This window comes from Lipotes vexillifer, unplaced genomic scaffold (genome assembly GCF_000442215.2).
Source record: "Lipotes vexillifer unplaced genomic scaffold, Lipotes_vexillifer_v1.1 scaffold225, whole genome shotgun sequence".
Taxonomy (NCBI): Eukaryota; Metazoa; Chordata; class Mammalia; order Artiodactyla; family Lipotidae; genus Lipotes; species Lipotes vexillifer.
The window spans coordinates 1,104,677-1,126,090 of NW_006787630.1; the positions used below are offsets into that span (position 1 = coordinate 1,104,677).

The window sequence follows — 21,414 nt, forward strand, 5'->3', positions numbered from 1 at the left end:
GTGAGGGAGGGGCCGGGCGGGCAGGCGGGGCGGCCAGGTGGCAGGGTGGGCACGCACCATGCCGTACAGGAGGTCGAGGGCCCGCAGCCGGATGGACTCGTCCTTGTCGTCCAGGCACTGCAGGACAAGGTCCTTGTGCGCCTGCACGGACTTGGGGTGTGTCCTCAGGATCTTGGACATGGCCAGGAGCCCCAGGTACTTCACTGCAGAGACAGCGCAGCGCTCTCAGACGTGGACGAGGTTCTGAGAGTGAGGCCGGGCCTGCAGCCCCACCCCAAACCACCTGGGCCCCGTCGGCCCATGTCTCACAGGCACCAGGCCCACCTCGTTGCCCACCTCAAGCAGCCCAACGCACCGTCATCTAGATTGGGTCTCAGCCCGTCTTTAGGTCAGCGTTACTGGCACACGACAGGCCTGTGGTCTACACCCGCCAGAAGGCTTCTACGCTACAGTGGCAGAGACCACACAGCCTGCAAAGCTGACAAGAATTACTATCTGGCCCTTTCCAGGAAAAGTTCGGCAACTCCTGCTCAAAGCAAACAGACCTGGATTCAAAATGAGCAGCCAGGGAATTCCCTGGCTGTCCAGTGGTTGGGATTCTGCACTTCCACTGTTAAGGGCCCAGGATCAATCCCTGGTCTGGTTGGGGTACTAGGATCCCAGCAGCCACAAGGCGCAGACGAAAAAAACAAAAAAAAACGAAAAACAAAAAATGAGCAGCCCTCGGAAGCCCTCTCCACCGTGGTCCTGGCAGCAGGGGCGTGTGACTGGCTGGAACCCTCGACAGCACATGTCGGCTGCAGGAGGTGCACAAGTTGGCACACGAGCAAGACGTATAGCCGCTCGCCCTCGCTCGTCAGGAGCCCCACGCGCCACCCCATCTGGTTACCGCCGGGGGCGCCTGCAGCATGCCGGGGGCTCTCCTGCACGCCCAGCCTCCCCCTCCCCCTCCCGGGGCTGAGCTCGCCCTTTATGTCTCAACTGTGCTTCCGCCGGCCTCCCCGGCTCCTCCCTGCAACTGGGTCCCAGCTCCCTGTGGATGTGGGCACAGGGCCCAGAGATTAAAGACCTTTCCCAGCGGACACGGCCGAGTGACACCCTGAGATGCCGGCTGGAAGGAACCCGCCGTGCAGACGACGGGGCCGTACCCAGGGAGGAATCTGCCAGCCACGCCAGGCCCGCTCTCCTCTCGGGTGGGGACGAGCCCTCACTTGCGGAGGTCTAGGGCGCAGGGCCTGCAGGGCCTGCAGAGGGAGCAACTCACAGTTCTGATCGGAGTCTTCTATTAATATCCTCAGTTTCTGAACACAGAGCTGTAAAGAGGGGAGATGCCACTCGTCACATGTTCTAAACCAACGGCAGAGTCCCTGGGGCCTAGGAGAGGAGCCCCTGGTCCCATGACATACCTGGATGCTGGCACTATGGTTGGGCATGCCAGACGACAGCGAGATGAGCACTGAAACAGATGACTGGGGTGAGGGCCCCGTGTGACCAGCCCCACTGAGAACCCCAGGCTGGGTCTCTGCAACCGAGAGAGCAGACCACAGGCCCCGGGCACCAGGGGTCCTTGTCCAGGGCAGGTCTGTGGGCCAGCCCTCAGCTGAGACCCGCTGGTCCCGCGATGCACGATGGACCAGGCCTACCTCCCGTCTGCATCCCCACTCCCTCTGCCCATAACCAGGGCCATCTGCGATCCTGCCACACCTCGGCCCTCCCCATGGGCCTTTCCAGACGCAGGGGCCACTCTCTGGCCAGCCTGCCCGGCTCCCAAGTCCCACACTCGCCCTTCGTCTCCCTTTCACTGTCGCTGACCCTCAGCGACACTCACAGCAATCACGAGCGGGGACCCCGGGCCAGTTTCCTGGGCTTCACTGAACTTAAGGCTGCCCACGGGCTGTGAGGAGCATCCGACAGTTTAGGGCAGGGACAGGCAGGCAGCAAGAAGCTGAACCCTTGGGCCACCAACTCCCTCTGCCTATCTACAGGAAACTGGGCTGCAGGGACAAGTCACCAGGCGGTCTGATTGCAACTAACGGGCTCCACGAGACCTTCTGGGGAGCACGTGCTGCTTCCCTCTCGAGAACTCTCCTGGTTGTATGTCCTATGCTAAAGACGCCACAGGGGAAGCGGCCTGAGATTTGCTTTAAAATGCTCATGAAAAGCGGTCTTGCTGGTGGGTGTGGCAGATGCCACGGTGCAGTGTTTATCACTGGAGCCCGAGATTGGCAATGGCTCTGGCTGCAACCGTGTCCGAGCTGACACTTCCAAAGGGCCTGCAGATGGGCCGGGCCAAACAGCTTCGCAGCCGGGAACAAGGTTCTGGTGAGGCCCGGGGACCAGCTCCCCCGCCGGCGACAGCCCCCTGCTCCAGAAGAGGTCACCCCGGTGCTCACCTGCAATGACGGTGTTGACACACTCGTACAGAAGGGACATGGCAGACGTGCTAGAGAAGGAAACATAGGAGCCGGGAAGACAGGGCCGCCTGCCTCCCGCTCACCCCACCGAGACCCCTGGAGGCACCACCTCCGAGGAAACGCAGAGCCCAGGAAGCCTCGGGCCTGAAGGCCATGACGGTGACACCCCACCCTGGGCAGTGAGGCCATCAGATTCCTCCAAGGGACAGCAGCACCCCTTCTAGCCCTCAAAATAGAACTGAAATGCTCCCGCCACTGCAGCCCACACACGAATAACCTTTTGATTCTGCGACCCCCCATGAAGAGAAGCCAAGTTCCCCAAAGGCCTCTCTCCTCCAGCCCAGACCCTGCTGGCAGGCAGGAAGAACACGGAGTCGTGCCCCGTGTCATCCCTCGGGGGCGTCCAGGGCCACAGTGAGCACAGCCCAAGACGACCAGGGTGGGCACCAGGCACGTCCACTCCACTCTGAAATTCTCAGTGATGTTCTCAAGCCCAAATGCCCCAAACCCGACAGCACGGGCCACTAGAGGCAGTCCACATGAACGGTCATAGGACTGATGGCTTCTCGTAAATGCTCTGAAAACCACAAGCTACTATAAACCCGGCGACTGGTGATTTGTTTCAAATCAGCAACGTCCCAAGCCCTTGGCCACTTCCCAGGGGACCCCAGGAGCAGAATCTCCTGGCACCTGAAGCTTGGCCCCCACAATTCAACCACAGGCACCTGAAGTCGTGTAGAAGCTCCTAGAACATTCCAGAACTGGGCGGTGACACACTCACCTAGGGCTCTTCAATTAGACTGCTGAGGTCTACTTGTGAACCAGAGACTGGCTGGGACAGCTTTCTCCATCCTTTTTTTATTTTTAAAATATATCCCCATTGCTTGCCTATCTATCTGTCTGTCTGTCTATTTCTGGCGGTGCTTCACGGCTTGTGAGACTTTAGTTCCCCAACCAGGGACTGAACCCAGGACCTCGGCAGTGAGAACTCCGAGTCCTAACCACTGGACTGCCATGGAATTCCCTCTCCATCCTGTCTTGAATGTGCTGTCTGCAAACTGAGGAAGGGAGAGCCCAGAGACACGGCTCCTGGCGGCGGCAGGCCCTCAGTCCTGGGTGCCCCTCCACCCGCCCCTCCTTGGGGCACCCCTCCCACGCCCGCCCCAAGCCCTACCTGTGGATCAGGTTGGTGAGAGGCTCAATCAGCTTCTTACCCAACCTTGGCTCCAAGGGGGTCAGAGCACCAAACTAGGGGACAAGAGAGGCCAGTGGTCACCCGAAGCAGGGACGGGACGGCAGCCCGGGCGGGGCTCTGCTGGCTGGTGTGCCCAGGACACCCCAGGGGCGACACTTGCCAGTTTGATAATCTTAATGAGGACCCAGTTGTTGGTGGAGGAGGTCATGAGCTTGAAGAAGAGCGGAGCGAGGGAAAGGTAGTTCTTGGGGTTACGTCTGGCCAGCTCACAGATGACGTTGACTGCCGCCGACTGGACCCCTGTGAAGCGAGGGACGCCATCAGCAAGGGGGCGTCCTCCAGAGCAGGCCGGACCCTCGGGGTGTGTCCCCAGCAGGATCAAAGTCACTCCAGGTGCTCTGTCCGCCTCCCCCCGGGGCTGCCCCTGCTCATGCCCCCAGCCCGCCTTGCCTGCCCCTCGGCTCCTGACCCTAACCACGATGCTCCACACCCCGTGATCCTCTGCGATGCACAGCAGATTCTCCCGAGACAAGCAAAGATTTGGAGAAGCTGTTTTACATCTGCATGGCCTGGGGTCTCCCCAGAAGGAGTTACAGAAAAGGACAGGTGTAGGCAGGAGTGAACCCTGTGGTGTAGGACTGCCAATCAAGGCAGCAGAATAAACACGAGACTGCGAACATGCGGAGAGAGAGGCCTCCCCAGTGAGCGAGTGTGGTGTCTGCTACGGCCTGGAGGCAATGACAGCTGGCAGAAATAAGCACACCCAGTGGTCTTGGTTTCTAAATCCCACACCAGCTAACAATACTAGAGCTGTTTGGAGAAACGGCGGATTCCAGGACTGGCAGGAAAGTAGAAAGCGAACCTGGCACCTCGTGGTGCCAGAAAGTAAGAAGGTGCTCTATGGGGGAGGGCTAGGACGGGGTCCTGGGACCTAGTACCCCCCTCCACCAAGCCTTCACAGACGCTGGTGGAGCATCATGGCCCCACACGGGCCCCTTCTTAACTCAAGTCAACAAACCGGGATCAGGGTCCTCCAGCTTCTCCTTCAGGCGGGGAAAGGCAGGGCGCAGAGACTCAGGGTACTTCAGGAACACCTTGTACATGATCAGCACAGCCTTCTTCCGGATGTACGGCTTGGTGTGCGACATCTGCAGGGGCAGAGGGTGTCAGTCTCCCTGCTGACACCACTGCGCCCACCCTTCCCCGGTCCTTCCCGCACCCCCTGCTCTCCCCCCTCGCCTCCCCTCCCCTCCCACGCCTGCCCGCGTCTCGCCTCCATCACCTGGAGGATAACCCTCTCTCCAGCTCATCTGGCTTCTGGCCTCTGAGACCAGCCTGCAGGTTTCCTCCACTGCCCCCGCCCCCCAGCCCAGGGATTACACAACAGTGTCTTGGACAGAACCGAAACCTGCCTCCCTGAGTCCATGACCCCAGCTTGCCCTCTGGAGGCTGAGACCGGCCTCCTGGACTCACTGGGGTGCACTGAGGGACAGAATGAGGGAGGGGGGCCCCAAATGGAAGGTCACGCTGGAGAGAGCCTCCACCTGTCAACACTGGCCTCGGACTCTTCGGGCCACCAAGACCTGTCCCCAGAGCAGTGCCCCTTGCCCGGGCCTCAGCCCCCTCCACACCTCTGCACTGCACCCCTGGAGCTCCTGTCCTCCTTCGGGACTGTGCTCCGGCCGGGAGGGCCTCTCGTCCGCAGGTGGGCGCACTCCTCACCTGTCAGGGCCCCAGGCAGCCTGGCCCTAAGGAAGCCACCCCCGCCCCCATGACCTGGCACCGAGACTCACTGTGATAGCTCACTACCGCCCCCCTGTGGGCTCATGACCGCTTTCACCTAGAGAGCTCCTCACACTTCCCGAAGAGGGCCTGAAGATCAATACTGTCGGCTTCGCAGGCCAGAGTCTCCATCTGACTCTGCCCTTGCTGCTGGGAAGCCCACCGTGTGGACGAAGGGGCGGGGCCATGTGTGGACAAACCACTTATAGCAGGTGGTGACTGGATGCAGCCCGGGCCGTGCTATGCTGGCCCGGGATCTAGAAGCTGCATGTACCCAAAGCCTTCCGGACCGCGGGCCAAGATCTGACCATCTGCACAGAGAACGGGCCACGTACGGACAGAACCCTCCTGGGAGGAACACGCCACCCTTCCACGCTGCTTTATTGTGGCCGGAGGGGGAAAGCCTCCCAATCATGGAGAATCTGGCGTGCAGGCAACCCTCTGAGGGCTGTGATTTCTTTCGGTTTTTTTTTTTTTTTTTTTTTAGGGTCAATTCCAGTTTTGTTTTTATTTTTTAAATTAATTTTTATTGGAGTCGAGGTTTGTGATTTCCAAGAGCACGTCCACATTTCAGAACAAAGTTCTTACCCACCCTGGAGATCAAGGCTGGCTGGGGTTTCTGCCTTTTGGATGGACTGGGCCCCAGACAACAGATTTGCTCAGATGAAAATAAAAAGTTCCCTCACCGGAGAACCACCTGACCACGCTGCCTGCCAAGACCACTGCCATCACCACCCATGCCTCAGAACACAGCTGATGGGTCGTGCGCTCACGACAGGCCGTCGTCCCCAGCCAGACCCTGCCCCTCCCCAGCAGGACCATTTCAGAGGAGGTGAGGTGTGAATGCTGGGCCCCACCAGGTGATGGAAGGGGAGACGGTGACTCGGTGTCCCAGCTCATCCTGGGGACTCAGGCCGTTTCCGCCCACCCAAGTGCCCTCAACATGACATTACAACCTCGGTTTTCCAGGCACGTCAGGGAGCAAAAGCCAAGGGGGCCGGCCACGCTCCCAGACTCACCAGTGTCATGATGTCGTTGGCCAAGTCTCTGGCAAGATCTGGGGTAACAAAACAGGACAGGCCAGTCAGCGCAACGCCAGTGTCGTACTGGCTGGGGCTGCTCAGGTCCTGGAAAGGGAGGGAGAGGGTTAGAGGCAGGCGCCCACTGCGCCTCGCTGGGTCCCAGCTGCGCCCGCCAGCCCTGCTCTGGGTCTGGAGACGGGCTTGGACGAGGACTCACAAGAAGCAGCCAGCTCCACGCTCTGTCACCGAGCAAGAGCCGGGACAGCTCTAAGGGGAGGGCTGTCTTGGGTCCACCCCTCACTCCAGGGGTGCAATGGGGCAGAGCCAGCGCCACCCACGGCTTCCCTATGGGAGAACCCAAGGGCCGAGGAAATGGTGCAGCCAGACGGGCTCCGACCGCCCAAAGGCACAGAGTGGGGGCCCCCCAGGGTGGAACCCCAGAACCTCTGCTTCCATTGGGGTGTCTCCCCTACTACAGCCAGGGGTGACTCCTCTGGGCCCCTCCCCAAAGCGGAGAGAAGTTTCCACCAGAGCTCCACCCCTCAGGGGAGCAGGAAAAGCAGCCACAGGAAGCGCACATCTGCCCTAGCCTCTGACGTCACTCGCCTGTGCTCCCGCTAAAACCAATGTGGAAGCCCCATCTCGGCACAAAGAGAGGACTCTATTTACATAGAGGAACCTCCCCAAACTTCACACATGTGGTAAAAGATACACTGAGAGACGTTTTAAGAGTTAATCTTCCAGGGACTTCCCAGGTGGTGCAGTAGTTAAGAATCCGCCTGCCAACGCAGGGGACACGGGTTCGAGCCCTGGTCTGGTAAGATCCCACATGCCGCGGAGCAACTAAGCCCGTGCGCCACAACTGAGCCTGCACTCTAGAGCCCGCGAGCCACAACTACTGAGCCCATGTGCCACAACTACTGAAGCTCGCACACCTAGAGCCCATGCTCCGCAACAAGAGAAGCCACCGCAATGAGAAGCCTGTGCACCGCAACGAAGAGTAGCCCCCGCTCGCCACAACTAGAGAAAGCCCGTGCGCAGCAAGGAAGACCCAACGCAGCCCAAAAATAAATAAATGAAAAAAAAAAAAGAGTCACTGAAAAAAAAGAGTTAACCTTCCAGACTGTGATAACAATACGAAAACAAAGCCTTTTAAAATTCACTCCAGGGACTTCCCTGGTGGTCCAGTGGTTAGGACTCCACGCTTCCACTGCAGGGGGTGCGGGTTTGATCCCTGGCCGGGGAACTAAGATCCCCCATGCGGGGAAAGAAAAATAATCACTCCAGCCCAGGCTGAGCAGGCGGCCTCATGGCACAGTCCCTCCAACTCAGCATGATTCACAAAGAGCCCGACAAGAGCAGCAGGGGCCTCGGAAGCTGCCCTGGGGCGTCAGCCAGCAGGTTTGTGGAGGGGGCCTCAGATGACTGCCAACAGCCTGCCTGCCCTGCAGCGCCCACTTGGAGCCCCGACACCAGCCACCTGCGGGGCGACCACAACAGCTCTGCCCCGGCCCTGGCGCCAGCTGTCTGAGAGTCCCGGGCCACAGGGTCCGATGGGGGGTCTGGGGTGGGAAAGGGTGCCTCTGACACCCCCTCTGACTGCTTGCAGCGAGGCGGGAGACAAGAGATACTCAAAGTCCTGAGGCCAAGGAGGAGCTGACTACTCAGTGCTCTCACTGCAGAGCACAGAATACCACATGGGGCCGAGACGCACCTGGTCCGACTCACAAGACCCAGTGGGCACAAAGGCCCCCACGCTGGGAGGGGCGACCCCTCAGCAGGCGCCCCCAAAAGAGGGGAAAGGGGCTGAAAAAAGGAGTGACCGAGGGGGCAGCACCCCGTCACCAAGGGGGGAAAACAAGAAAGGAAAGCCCCGCGTGCCCCGCCGTCCCTTTTCCCATTTCCGAGGATCGCAGAAGGCTGTCCATCTGCCCGCTAACCTGCTCCCGCAGGAGGGGCCTACCTTGCGGATCTGGTTGGTGGTCAGCATGATGACGTCGGTCCCTTCGTGAAAGCACTGGGAAGCAGCGAGGTAGCCGATTCGCTGTGAGTGGAACAAATGGAGACGTCAGGGGTGACAAGGGGACTGGGCGCCCTCGGGGAAGCACCCAGCCCTCCTGAGCTTCACGCCAAGCAGCCCTGGTCGGGCCGTCACAAACCAGGAGGAGGGCACCCCTCGCCCTGTCCCAGGCGTATGGTCTCTGGAGCACAGTGTCTTCCAGGGGTTGCCAAGCACGTCCTGTCGCTAACGTGTGCATCCTCACTGCCTTCTTGGCAGCGGGAGCTGCTGTTACGGCCTGACGGAGTAAGTCATCACAAGCGCCTAAACTCGGGCTGAGTGTAACCTAAAGTCACACCCGCACGTGCGGGTGATACTTAAACACACGTGCAGAGCACTGGCCCAATTTTGGCAAATACAGCATTTCGTTTCTTAACCAAGAGTAACCGGCAGGCAGGACAACCGTGTCCTTCAGGAGGACAGGAACCCGCCCTCGGCAGTGACCCGTCGGCAGGACACAGCCTCAGCCGCCGCAGGGTGTGTGTTCCCAAGGAAAACTGAGCCAAGCCAGGAAAGCCACGGGACACCCCCAAATGGGCTGTGGGCACTGAAAACCACTTTTCAGAATATTTACTAAAGCAGAAGACATGCTTATTTGTTATGATATCAAGTAAAAAGAATACAATGTCCCAAACTGCGCACGAGTAGGATCGCTGAGACGCCAAGAAAAAACAAAACGCTCAGAGGGTCCTAAGAGACACCGGGACAAATGACAAGTGGTGGCCTCTCGGGGAGACGATCAGTGTCTGCTTATTTTTTTGAAGAGTCACAAATTTAATCTGTATTATGAAACACATAACCAATCCTACAAACCCGAATTTCACTGACACTACTTAAAATGTAAAGAAAAACATGATACAAATAGTGCTAAGACCTAACTGGACAGAAGTGGTGATGGGAATGGGTCGCTGGTGTCTGTCACTGTGTCCCCTCCCAGCATGGCCTGCGTCACAGGACGGACACCCTCCTCCCCCAGGACCCCACCCACAGGGCTCAGGCCCCAGAGCGAGCTGGTTCCCTTCACCTTGAATGTGAACTTGGAGGCGCTCATCACTTCTATGATGTTGAAGGCAGCCCAGCTGATGTCATATCCTAGCATCTGCAGCTGCGGAGGAAAGAGGCCGATTCTCACGTACCTGCCCCAGCTCCCCACGCCCATACACTCTGGGGAGATTCATTTCTTTTTCTGACAGGTGAGTCTTCACATTTAAAACCAAAGTGACAGGTTAATAACACACTAAAATAATGCCCCTGATAAATAAACACCTGTGGTTGAAATACCAGCATTACATGGGTTAAAATTCCCCACAAGGACCGGTAAACGGGCAGGCCATTCATCTCCCTTCTCTGACCAGGGGAGGCCAGCATGGGGTGCCTGGCCCAGGCTCACACCCCGACCAGGGACTGCAGGGCTCCACCCACCAGGCTTCGGGGCCCAGCCCGCAGGGCAGTCGTGAAAGCAGGGGCGCTCCCGCCCCTCCATGTGGGGAAGGCCCACTGGATGGGGCCCCAGCTTGCCCTGTGCCACGTGATCCTCACGCATGCCTCGCCCTCCACCCCAAGTCAGCCCGGAGTGTGCCCCCAGGCTGACGCCTGGAGCGGACGGTGTCCATCAGTGATGGTGGGACGGATGGACGGACAGCAGGGGGATGCTTGAGCCAGACCCGGCCTGGCAGAGCGAGCGGCCCGGCACTCACGTAGGTCAGCTTGCAGACCGCATTTGCTTTCACTGCAATGTTGTCTTGCTTCAGCTCTTGCTTGATTTCATCAATGCACTGAGAGATATACTTTGCCTAAAAGGAAAAAAAAATTGAAAAGTTGCAAGTGTCTGGCTAAAACCTAAAGAAGCCAGACACAAGAGGTCACACAGTGTGCAATTCCATTTAGATGAAACGTCCAGAGCAGGCAACTCCAGAGAGGCAGAGGGGAGTCCTGGTTGTCAGGGGCTGGGGGAGGGGGAGAGGGAGGGTGATGGAATGCTCTAGAATTCAACAGAACTCTGTGAATATACTAAAAACCACTGAATTACACATATTAAAGGGGTGAGCTGAATGGTATGTGAATGATAACAAGGCTGTTATCCTGAAAAGCCCTGTCAGTGCAATAAGCTGCCTGGGATCCCCCAAAGCCCTCCTCCCAAGGGGCAGGGGGCCGCGAGAGAACAGGAGTGGCCTGGGCTGATCTAGCCTGAAGCAGGCACACTGAGCTGTGGGAATTCTGCTTCCCTTACTCGTGTGTATATCTGACATTTTCTAGAATGAAAAGTTTTAAAACTTAGAACAAAAAGAATAACCATTCCAACACAGAGCATTAAGACACGGAAAAGTTCTTAGTCCTCCAGTTTAGCCCTTTAACCAGCTGTGAACGAGAGAAAGTGCAAGCCCAGAAGAGATCTCACGTCCCAGCGCCAAAGGCCCATCCCTCAGCCCGCATGGCCAGGGGCGGCAGGTCCACCTCGGTCCCACGCTGCCGTGACCGGGGAGCCCCGCCCAGCACGGCCACCCACGCGGGGGGCCCCACTGGCACCCACAGCAGGAAGGGCCTGGCCACCCCAGGAACCGTGCCTGTTGGGTCCCTCCCATCCACCTCCACGCGGCCCAGGTTCATTACTGGCCTGGGCAGCCGTCCTCCTTCCCCACACCGCACATCACAGAGCCGGGGCCCAGCAGGTGACAGGCCGCGCCGGGGCCTCACCCCAGGCACCTGTCACAGCGCTTCATGTAACTCCACTCGTTTGAACCCCCTCCGTGCCCCCGTCCAGGTGAGCGCGCTGGTGCCTTCCAGCTCCTGCAGGGCCAGGGCTCACTGCCCATGTGCAGCGCTGCCCCCCGTGGGCAGGAGCACCCATGGGTCCCCTGGGAGGGCCCCTCGCTGGCCTCTCGCTTGCTCTGGGGCTGGCCACCCAAGAAGAGCGTCGCGGCCCTCCCGCAGGCTTCTCAGGGCCTGTCTGACGGGGTCTGTGTGCACGCCCCGCTGGCCTCCTTATGACGGACGCTGCAGCGTTGTCAGTGCTCGGCTGCGCTGCCATCATGCGTGTCTACCCACCCAGCAGCGCAAGGGCTTGGATCCTTCCCACTTTCCGGCTCCCGTGACGCACACTGCCGTGGATGTGTGTATACAGGTGCCTGTGTGGACACCTTTTCGATTCTCTTCAGTTTCCTCACTACCCCAGCACTTGTACTAAAACACGGATCAAAAGGTCAGTACCGACACACGCGGTCCAGAGCGAGGAATGTGCCCCATGGGGCGGCAAGGCTCCACCCCCAGAGCCGCACAGAAGTCCCACTGGCAGTCCCAGGAGAGCCCAGCCCTGCCTAGAGACGGGTCGTCACTCAGGGCTGGGAGGAGTGTGGTGCCTAGCGCTCCCGTCACCCACCAACAGTGGCATCACCTAAACTTGCCAGGCTAGCGAGCTCAGTGACCTCGCCCAAGTGGCTGCACCCTCCCCCCATGTCACCCCAGACCACTCGTAGGCCCAGCACAGGCTCCCGGGGAAGGCACCACCCTGAGAGCACTCTCAGCGAGCGTCTGATGAATATTCCATGACCAAGAGTCAGACAATGGAACATGGGTCACCAGATCCTTCCAACGGGCTTCCAGTTACTAATCCCCCAGGCGCCTCAGTTCCCATCCCAGTGCACGATAACCCCTTCGTGCACCCTGGATGTGCTGTTAATGATTCAAAAGGGAAAGAACAGGGAGATGATCCCAAGCGTGGGAGAACAGGCCCAGCACACAGCGCTGTGGGAGATGGTGTGCAGGTCCCAGGTGCCAACTGGTGCACACGCATGCACACACACACGCTGGCCCCTCAACGCCCAGATGTCCATCCACTGGTGAACAGCCAACACGGTGCACTCTCTGCACAAATCTATTTTCTAGGTGGCCCAATGACCTCTCAGCTTTCAGAAAGCCAGGCAGAGTCCACTCCTGGTAATGTCTGCGCAGCCACCGTCAGACCACGCCTCCCACCAGCACTGTTTGGAGACAAATGTCCAGGCAGTGCAGGACAGGCGAGACCACTGGTCCTGCCCCGGCTTTGATCCTGAGAGCCAGGCAGAGCAGGGAGCAGCCTGGGCAAACGCAGCTGCTGGGAAGTGAGGGGGGAATGGGGGCGGGGGGTGGCACACCCTCACGTGAACTCTGCACCCACCGCAGCACTCCAGCGGCCTCCTGCCCACTGTAGGAGAGGCTGAGCCAAACTTCCAGCCCAGACAAGCTCACTGCCCCTAAAACACATCCCCTCTCTGCAAAACCAACACTCTACTGAGAATACAACAGAATCCAGTGTCTACAACATACCAGCCACAATGTCCGGGGCACAAGCCAAAATTATTCAAATTAGAAACAGGAAGGACCTCCCTGGTGATGCAGTGGTTAAGAATCCGCCTGCCAATGCAGGGGACATGGGTTCGAGCCCTGATCCAGGAAGATCCCACATGCCGCAGAGCAACTAAGCCCGTGTGCCACAACTACTGAGCCTGCGCTCCAGAGCCCATGAGCCACAACTACTGAAGCCCGCACACCTAGAGCCCGTGCTCCGCAACAAGAGAAACCACCACAATGAAAAGGTCATGCACCACAATGAAGAGTAGCCCCTGCTCACCACAACCAGAGAAAAGCCCGCATGCAGCAACAAAGACCCAACACAGCCAAAAATTGATTAGTTAATTAAAATAATAAAAAAAGAAACAGGAAAACATAACCTATACCCAAGGAAAAAAAGAGACAGCCAATGAAGACGGGCCCTGAGGTGACTCTGGTGATGATGAACGCATTCATTTGCTGAGATTTCAACACAGCAACTGTAACCATGCTCTCATGACCAAAAAGAAAATATGCTCCTAATGAACAGAAAGAGAGGAGATCTCAGCAGAGAAAGGAAAGTGACACAGAACAACCAGATGGAAACCCTAGAAATGAGAAACAATTTCTGAGGTAGAACAGGCACTGCGTGGACTGGACGGGGAGCTGGAGCTGAGAGGAACGGGGAACAACAGGGCCCACCCAGTCTGAAGGGAGGAACGTCAGGCAAGGCTGTGGCGCACCCAAGGTGTAGCGTGTGTACAACCGGGGTCCCAGGGGAGGAAGGACAGAGGAAATATGTGAAGACCTAACAGCTCAAACTCCCCCAGACGTGGCAAAAGACATAAACGTACAATTTCAAGAAGTGCAGCACCACCCCCCTAAAATAGGAAATATAAAAGAAAATCACACCTAGACATATCACAGGCAAACTGCTGAAAACTGAATATAAGGAGAAATTCTTCAGAGGAGCCAGAGGAAAAGGGTGTGCTGCTACAGGGGAGCAGGGGGCTGAGGGAGGTGGGAGGACTCCAGGCCCAGGGCTCTCCATCCAAGAACACCCCTAAGGAATGAAGGCAGAGTAACATCCCTGCACCTCGGAGCACCCACGGGGGTGACAAATGAGCCCACAGGAAGTGGCTGACCTGTAGGAAGACCCAGCCGCAACACTAGTTTTTAGCTATAAGACGAGTGCACAGGCTCATGGTTCCTACAGGCAGGAAAAGGGAGGAATGGGTTTTAAAATATTAAAATAATGTTTCAGGAGGGTGGAGTCAAGATGGCATACTAGAAGAACGCGGAATTCGCACCTCCTCACAACTAAGAGCACCTACCAGACACCGGTGGGGGACCACAGACACCTAAGGGGACGGGAGGAACCCCCAGCGACTGGTTGTTTCCATTACAGTTTTATTTTTCCTAATGTATTTTTGATCTCTCTAATTTTATTTTGTTTTTTATTCTTTGATATTGTACTGCTCCTTTTTTTCTTTCTTCTTCCTTTTTTAAATTTTTCTTACTGCACCACAAAGCTTGGAGAATCTTGGTTCCCAGGTGGGAGGTCGGGCTGGAGCTCCTACGGTGGGAGCTCCAAGTCCAAACCGCTGGACGAACAGAAAACCTCAGACCTCTGATGAATATCAATCAGATATTCAATATCAATCAGAGTGAGGCCTCCCGGAGGTCCTCATCTCAACACCAAGACCCAGCTCTATCCAAGTGCCTGCAAACTCCAGTGCTGGATGTCTCAGGACAAACAATCAGTAAGACAGGAATACAGCACCAACCATCAAAAAAAAAAAAGAGAAGACAAATTTGTTTCAGATGAAGGAGCAAGGTAAAAGCCTACAAGGCCAAATAAATAAAAACAAAACAGGTAACCTACCTGAAAAAGAATTTAGAGTAATGATAGTAAAGATGATCCAAAATATCAGAAACAGAATGGAGAAAATACGAGAAACATTTAACAAGGATCTAGAAGAACTAAAGAGCAAACAAACAGTGATGAACAACACAACTACTAAAATTAAAAATACTCTAGAATGAATCAATAACAGAATAACTGAGGCAGAAAAACAGATAAGTGAGCCAGAAGATAAAATGGTGGAAATAACTGCCAGGGAGCAGAATAAAGAAAAATGAATGAAAAGAATTGAAGACAGTCTGAGAGACCTCTGGGACAACATTAAAGCACCAACATTCGAATTACGGGGGTCCCAGAAGAAAAGAGAAAAAGAAAGGGTCTGAGAAAATATTTGAAGAGATTATAGTCAAAAACTTCCCTAACATGGGAAGGAAATAGTCAATCAAGTCCAGGAAGCACAGAGTAGTACCATACAGGATAAACCCAAAAGAGAAACATGCTGAGAGACACATATTAATCAAAGTATCAGAGATTAAATACAAAGAAAAAATATTGAAAGCAGCAAGGGAAAAGCAACAAACAACATGCAAGGGAATGCCCATAAGGTTAACAACTGATTTTTCAGCGGAAATTCTGCAAGCCAGAAGGGAATGGTAGGACATATTTAAAGTGATGAAAGGGAAAAACCTACAACCTAGGTTATTCTAACCATCAAGGATCTCATTCAGATTTGACGGAGAAATTAAAACCTATACAGATAAGCAAAAGTTAAGAGAATTCTGCACCACCAAACCAGCTTTACAACAAATGCTAAAGGAACTTCGCTAAGCAGGAAACACAAGAAAAGGAAAAGACCTACAATAACAAACCCAAAACAATTCAGAAAATGGTAATAGGAACATACATATCAATAATTACCTTAGGGCTTCCCTGGTGGCGCAGTGGTTAAGAATCTGCTTGCCAACGCAGGGGACAGGGGTTTGAGCCCTGGTCCGGGAAGATCCCACATGCCGTGAAGCAACTAAGCCCGTGTGCTACAACTACTGAGCCTGCGCTCTAGAAACCGCGAACCACAACTACTGAGCCCACGTGTCACAACTATTGAAGCCCGCACACCTACAGCCTGTGCTCCACAAGAGAAGCCACCACAATGAGAAGCCTGTGCACCGCAACGAAGAGTAGCCTCTGCTCGCTGCAACTAGAGAAAGCCTGCACTCAGCAGCAAAGACCCAATGCAACCAAAAATAAATAAATTAAAAAAAAAATTATCTTAAATGTAAATGGATTAAATGCTCCAACCAAAAGACACAGACTGGCTGAATGGATACAAAAACAAGACCCATATATATGCTGTCTACAAGAGACCCACTTCAGACCTAGGGACACATACAGACTGAAAGTGAGGGGATGGAAAAAGATATTCCATGCAAACGGAAATCAAAAGAAAGCTGGAGTAGCAATTCTCACATCAGACAAAATAGACTTTAAAATAAAGACTATTAAAAGAGACAAGGAAGAACACTACATAATGATCAAGGGATTAATCTAAGAAGATACAACTGTAAATATTTATGCACTCAACATAGATAGGAGCACCTCAATACATAAGGCAAATGCTAACAGCCATAAAAGGGGAAATCGACAGTAACACAATTATAGTAGGGGATTTTAACACCTCACTTTCACCAATGGACAGATAATCCAAAATGAAAATAAATAAGGAAACACAAGCCTTAGATGACACATTAAACAAGATGGACTTAATTGATATTTATAGGACATTCCATCCAATAACAACAGAATACACTTTCTTCTCAAGTGCTCGTGGAACATTCTCCAGGATAGACCATATCTTGGGTCACAAATCAAGCCTTGGTAAATTTAAAAAAACTGAAATCATATCAAGTATCTTTTCCAACCACAACGTTATGAGACTACATATCAATTACAGGAAAAAAACTAAAAAACACAAACACATGGAGGCTAAACAATACCCTGCTAAATAACCAAGAGATCACTGAAGAAATCAAAGAGGAAATCAGAAAATACCTCAAAACAAATGACAATGAAAACATGATGACCCAAAACTATGGGATGCAGCCAAAGCAGTTCTAAGAGGGAAGTTTATACCAATACAATCCTACCTCAAGAAATAAGAAAAATCTCAAATAAACAACCTAACCTTACACCTACAGCAATTAGAGAAAGAAGAACAAACAAAACCCAAAGTTAGCAGAAGGAAAGAAATCATAAAGATCAGATCAGAAATCAATGAAAAAGAAATGAAGGAAACAATAGCAAAAATCAATAAAACTAAAAGCTGGTTCTTTGAGAAGATAAACAAAATTGATAAACCATTAGCCAGACTCACCAAGAAAAAAAAAAAGGGAGAAGACTCAAATCAACAGAATTAGAAATGAGAAAGAAGTAACAACTGACACAGCAGAAATACAAAGGATCATGAGAGATTACCACAAGCAACTCTATGCCAATAAAATGGACAACCTGGAAGAAATGGACAAATTCTTAGAAAAGCACAACGTTCCGAGACTGAACCAGGAAGAAACAGAAAATACAAACACACCAATCACAAGCAGTGAAATTGAAACTGTGATTAAAAATCTTCCAACAAACAAAAGCCCAGAACCAGATGGTTCCACAGGCGAATTCTTCTCTAAATGTAGAGAAGAGCTAACACCTGTCCTTCTCAAACTCTTCCAAAATACAGCAGAGGGAGGAACACTTCCAAACTCATTCTACGAGGCCACCATCACCCTGATACCAAAACCAGACAAAGATGTCACAAAGATACAGGCCAGTATCTCTGATGAACACAGATGCAAAAATCCTCAACAAAATACTACCAAACAGAATCCAACAGCACATTAAAAGGACCATACACCATGATCAAGTGGCGTTTATGCCAGGAATGCAAGGATTCTTCAATATACCCAAATCAATCACTGTGAGACACCATATGAACAAATTAAAGGATAAAAACCATATGATAATCTCAATAGATGCTGAAAAAGCTTTTGACAAAATTCAACACCCATTTATGATAAAAAGTCGCCGGAAAGTAGGCACAGAGGGAAACTACCTCAACATAATAAAGGCCATATATGACAAACCCACAGCCAACATCATTCTCAATGGTGAAAAACTGAAACCATTTCCACTAAGATCAGGAACAAGACAAGGTTGTCCACTCTCACCACTATTATTCAACATAGTTTTGGAAGTTTTAGCCACAGCAGAGAAGAAAAAGAAATAAAAGGAATCCAAATCGGAAAAGAAGAAGTAAAACTGTCACTGTTTGCAGATGACGTGATACTATACACAGAGAATCCTAAAGATGCCAGCAGAAAACTACTAGAGCTAATCAATGAATTTGGTAGAGCAGCAGGATACAAAATTAATGCACAGAAATCTCTTGCATTCCTATACACTAATGATGAAAAATCTGAAAGAGAAATTAAGGAAACACTCCCATTTACCACTGCAACAAAAAGAATAGAATACCTAGGAATAAACCTACCTAAGGAGACAAAAGACCTGTATGCAGAAAACTATGAGACACTGATGAAAGAAATTAAAGATGATACAAACAGATGGAGAGATACACCATGTTCTTGGATTGGAAGAATCAACACTGCGAAAATGACTGTACTACCCAAAGCAATCTACAGATTCAGTCCAATCCCTATCAAACTACCAATGGTATTTTCCACAGAACCAGAACAAAAAACTGCACAATTTGTATGGAAACACAGAAGACCACAAATAGCCAAAACAATCTTGAGAAAGAAAAATGGAGCTGGAGGAATAAGGCTCCCTGACTTCAGACTATACTACCAAGCTACAGTAATCAAGACAGTATGGTAATGGCACAAAAACATAAATATAGATCAATGGAACAGGATAGAAAGCCCAGAGATAAACCCACGCACATATGGTCACCTTATCTTTGATAAAGGAGGCAAGAGTATACAGTGGAGAAAAGACAGCCTCTTCAATAAGTGGTGCTGGGAAAACTGGATAGCTACATGTAAAAAAATGAAATTAGAACACTTCCTAACACCATACAGAAAAATAAACTCAAAATGGATTAAAGACCTAAATGTAAGGCCAGACACTATAAAACTCTTAGAGGAAAACATAGGCAGAACACTCCATGACATAAATCACAGCAGGATCCTTTTAGACCCACCTCCTAGAAAAATGGAAATAAAAACAAAAATAAACAAATGGGACCTAATGAAACTTAAAAGCTTTTGCACGGCAAAGGAAACCATAAAAAAGACGAAAAGACAACCCTCAGAATGGAAGAAAATATTTGCAAATGAAGCAACTGATAAAGGATTAATCTCTAAAATATACATGCAGCTAATACAGCTCAATATCAAAAAAAAAAAAAAAAAACAATCCAAAAAAATGGGCAGAAGACCTAAATAGACATTTCTCCAAAGAAGATAAACAAATTGCCAACAAACACATGAAAAGATGCTCAACATCACTAGTCATGAGAGAAATGCACATCAAAACTACAATGAGGGCTTCCCTGGTGGCGCAGTGGTTGAGAGTCCACCTGCCGATGCAGGGGACACAGGTTCGTGCCACGGTCTGGGAAGATCCCACATGCTGCGGAGCGCCTGGGCCTGTGAGCCATGGCTGCTGAGCCTGCGTGTCCGGAGCCTGTGCTCTGCAATGGGAGAGGCCACAACAGTGAGAGGCCTGCGTACCAAAAAAAAAAAAAACTACAATGAGGTATCACCTCACACCGGTCAGAATGGCCACCATCAAAAAATCTACAAACAATAAATGCTGGACAGGGTGTGGGGGAAAGGGAACCCTCTTACACTGTTGGTGGGAATGTAAATTGATACAGCCACTACAGAGAACAGTGTAGAGGTTCCTTAAAAAACTAAAAACAGAACTACCATATGACCCAGCAATCCCACTACTGGGCATATACTCTGAAAAAACTGTAATTCAAAAAGAGTCATGTACCACCATGTTCACTGCAGCTCTATTTACAACAGTGAGGACATGGAAGCAACGTAAGTGTCCATCGACAGATGAATGGATAAAGAAGATGTGGCATATATATACAATGGAATATTACTCAGCCATAAAGAGAAACGAAATTGAGTTATTTGTAGTGAGGTGGACGGACCTAGAGTCTGTCATACAGAGTGAAGTCAGTCAGAAAGAGAAAAACAAATACCATATGCTAACACATATATTTGGACTCTAAAAATAAAACTGGTTCTCATGAACCTAGGGCCAGGACAGGAATAAAGACGCAGACGTAGAGAATGGACTTGAGGACACGGGGAGGGGGAAGGGTAAGCTGGGATGAAGTAAGAGAGTGGCATGGACATATATACACTACCAAATGTAAAATAGCTAGCTAGTGGGAAGCAGCCGCATAGCACAGGGAGATCAGCTCGGTGCTTTGTGACCACCTAGGGGGTGGGGTAGGGAGGGTGGGAGGGAGACGCAAGGGCGAGGGGATATGGGGATATACGTGCACATATAACTGATTCACTTTGCTGTATGGCAGAAACTAACACATCACTGTAAAGCAATTATACTCCACCAAAGATGTTTAAATAAATAAATAAACAAAATGTTTCATATTCCCTTGGGAATATTTAAATATTTATCTAAAACTTAGTTACACACATGAAGTTTAAGGAATGTGGGAGAGAAAGATTAGTCTTCGCAGTCTTATTTACACACAGCATTGCTAACAAAGAACTATTTACTCTCCTTTTCACAAAAAAAGAAAAAAAATGGCCAAGGTATACAGGCATGATCTAGATCTAGGAAATTATACATGCAGACCTCAAAGATATTGTAGGGAGGGTTTCAGACCACCTCAATACAATGAATATCACAGTAAAGCAAGTCACGCGTAAAAGTTACGTTTACAACAACATACACACCTTAATTAGAATCACTTTATTGCTAAAAAATGCTAACCATCACCTGAGCCTTCAGCAAGCCATCTTTTTTTTTTTTTGGTTTTTTTTGGGGGGGGGGGGCAGGGGGCAGGATCTGAGTTCCCTGACCAGGTATTGAACCTGCGCCCTCAGCAGTGAAAGCACCAAGTCGTCATAACCACTGGACCGCCAGGGAATTCCTAGCGAGTCATAATCGTTTTGCTGGTGGCAGGTCCTTCCCCAATGCTGTGGACGGGGCGGCCGTGGCCATTTCTTAAAATAAGACAATGAGGGCTTCCCTGGTGGCGCAGTCGTTGAGAGTCCGCCTGCCGATGCAGGGGACATGGGTTCGTGCCCCGGTCCGGGAGGATCCCACATGCCGCGGAACGGCTGGGCCCGTGAGCCATGGCCGCTGAGCCTGCGCTCCGCAACGGGAGAGGCCACAACAGTGAGAGGCCCGCGTATGGCAAAAAAAAAAAAAAAAAAGACAACGAAGTCTGCCGTATCGGTGGCCTCTTCCTCTAACGAACGGTTTCCCCGTAGCGTCCGATACTGTTTGATGGCATTTTACCCACAGTAGAACGTCCTTCACAGTTCGAGTCAATGCTCTCAAACCCTCTATCAACTAAGTTATGTAATATTCTAAATGCTTTGTTGTCATTTCAACAATCGATTATGTCACGTCTTACGTGGGCGAGGTTCGTGGAGTCCCAAAACAACGGCAAGAGTTAACATCAGAGATCACAGACTACAGATCACCATCACGTAATAATGAGATAGTTTGAAAACTTGTGAGAATTACCGAAATGTGACACAGAGACAGGA

The 21,414-nt window shown here is 52.0% G+C and overlaps 1 protein-coding gene across 2 annotated transcripts in view; it reads right to left on the reverse strand.

The window, feature by feature from the left end:
- AP3D1 (adaptor related protein complex 3 subunit delta 1) overlaps positions 1-21,414 on the reverse strand; it is a 44,962-nt gene that overhangs the window by 12,770 nt on the left and 10,778 nt on the right. For both annotated transcript variants that reach the window (XM_007460368.1, XM_007460367.1), the window contains 11 exons: positions 10,170-10,265; positions 9,497-9,577; positions 8,377-8,457; positions 6,411-6,518; positions 4,628-4,757; positions 3,770-3,909; positions 3,589-3,662; positions 2,394-2,443; positions 1,407-1,456; positions 1,265-1,313; positions 58-203 (listed from right to left, as the gene is read on the reverse strand). In XM_007460368.1, the coding sequence (XP_007460430.1) occupies positions 58-203; positions 1,265-1,313; positions 1,407-1,456; positions 2,394-2,443; positions 3,589-3,662; positions 3,770-3,909; positions 4,628-4,757; positions 6,411-6,518; positions 8,377-8,457; positions 9,497-9,577; positions 10,170-10,265 (1,005 nt within the window). The remainder of the gene's footprint in view (positions 1-57; positions 204-1,264; positions 1,314-1,406; positions 1,457-2,393; positions 2,444-3,588; positions 3,663-3,769; positions 3,910-4,627; positions 4,758-6,410; positions 6,519-8,376; positions 8,458-9,496; positions 9,578-10,169; positions 10,266-21,414) is intronic.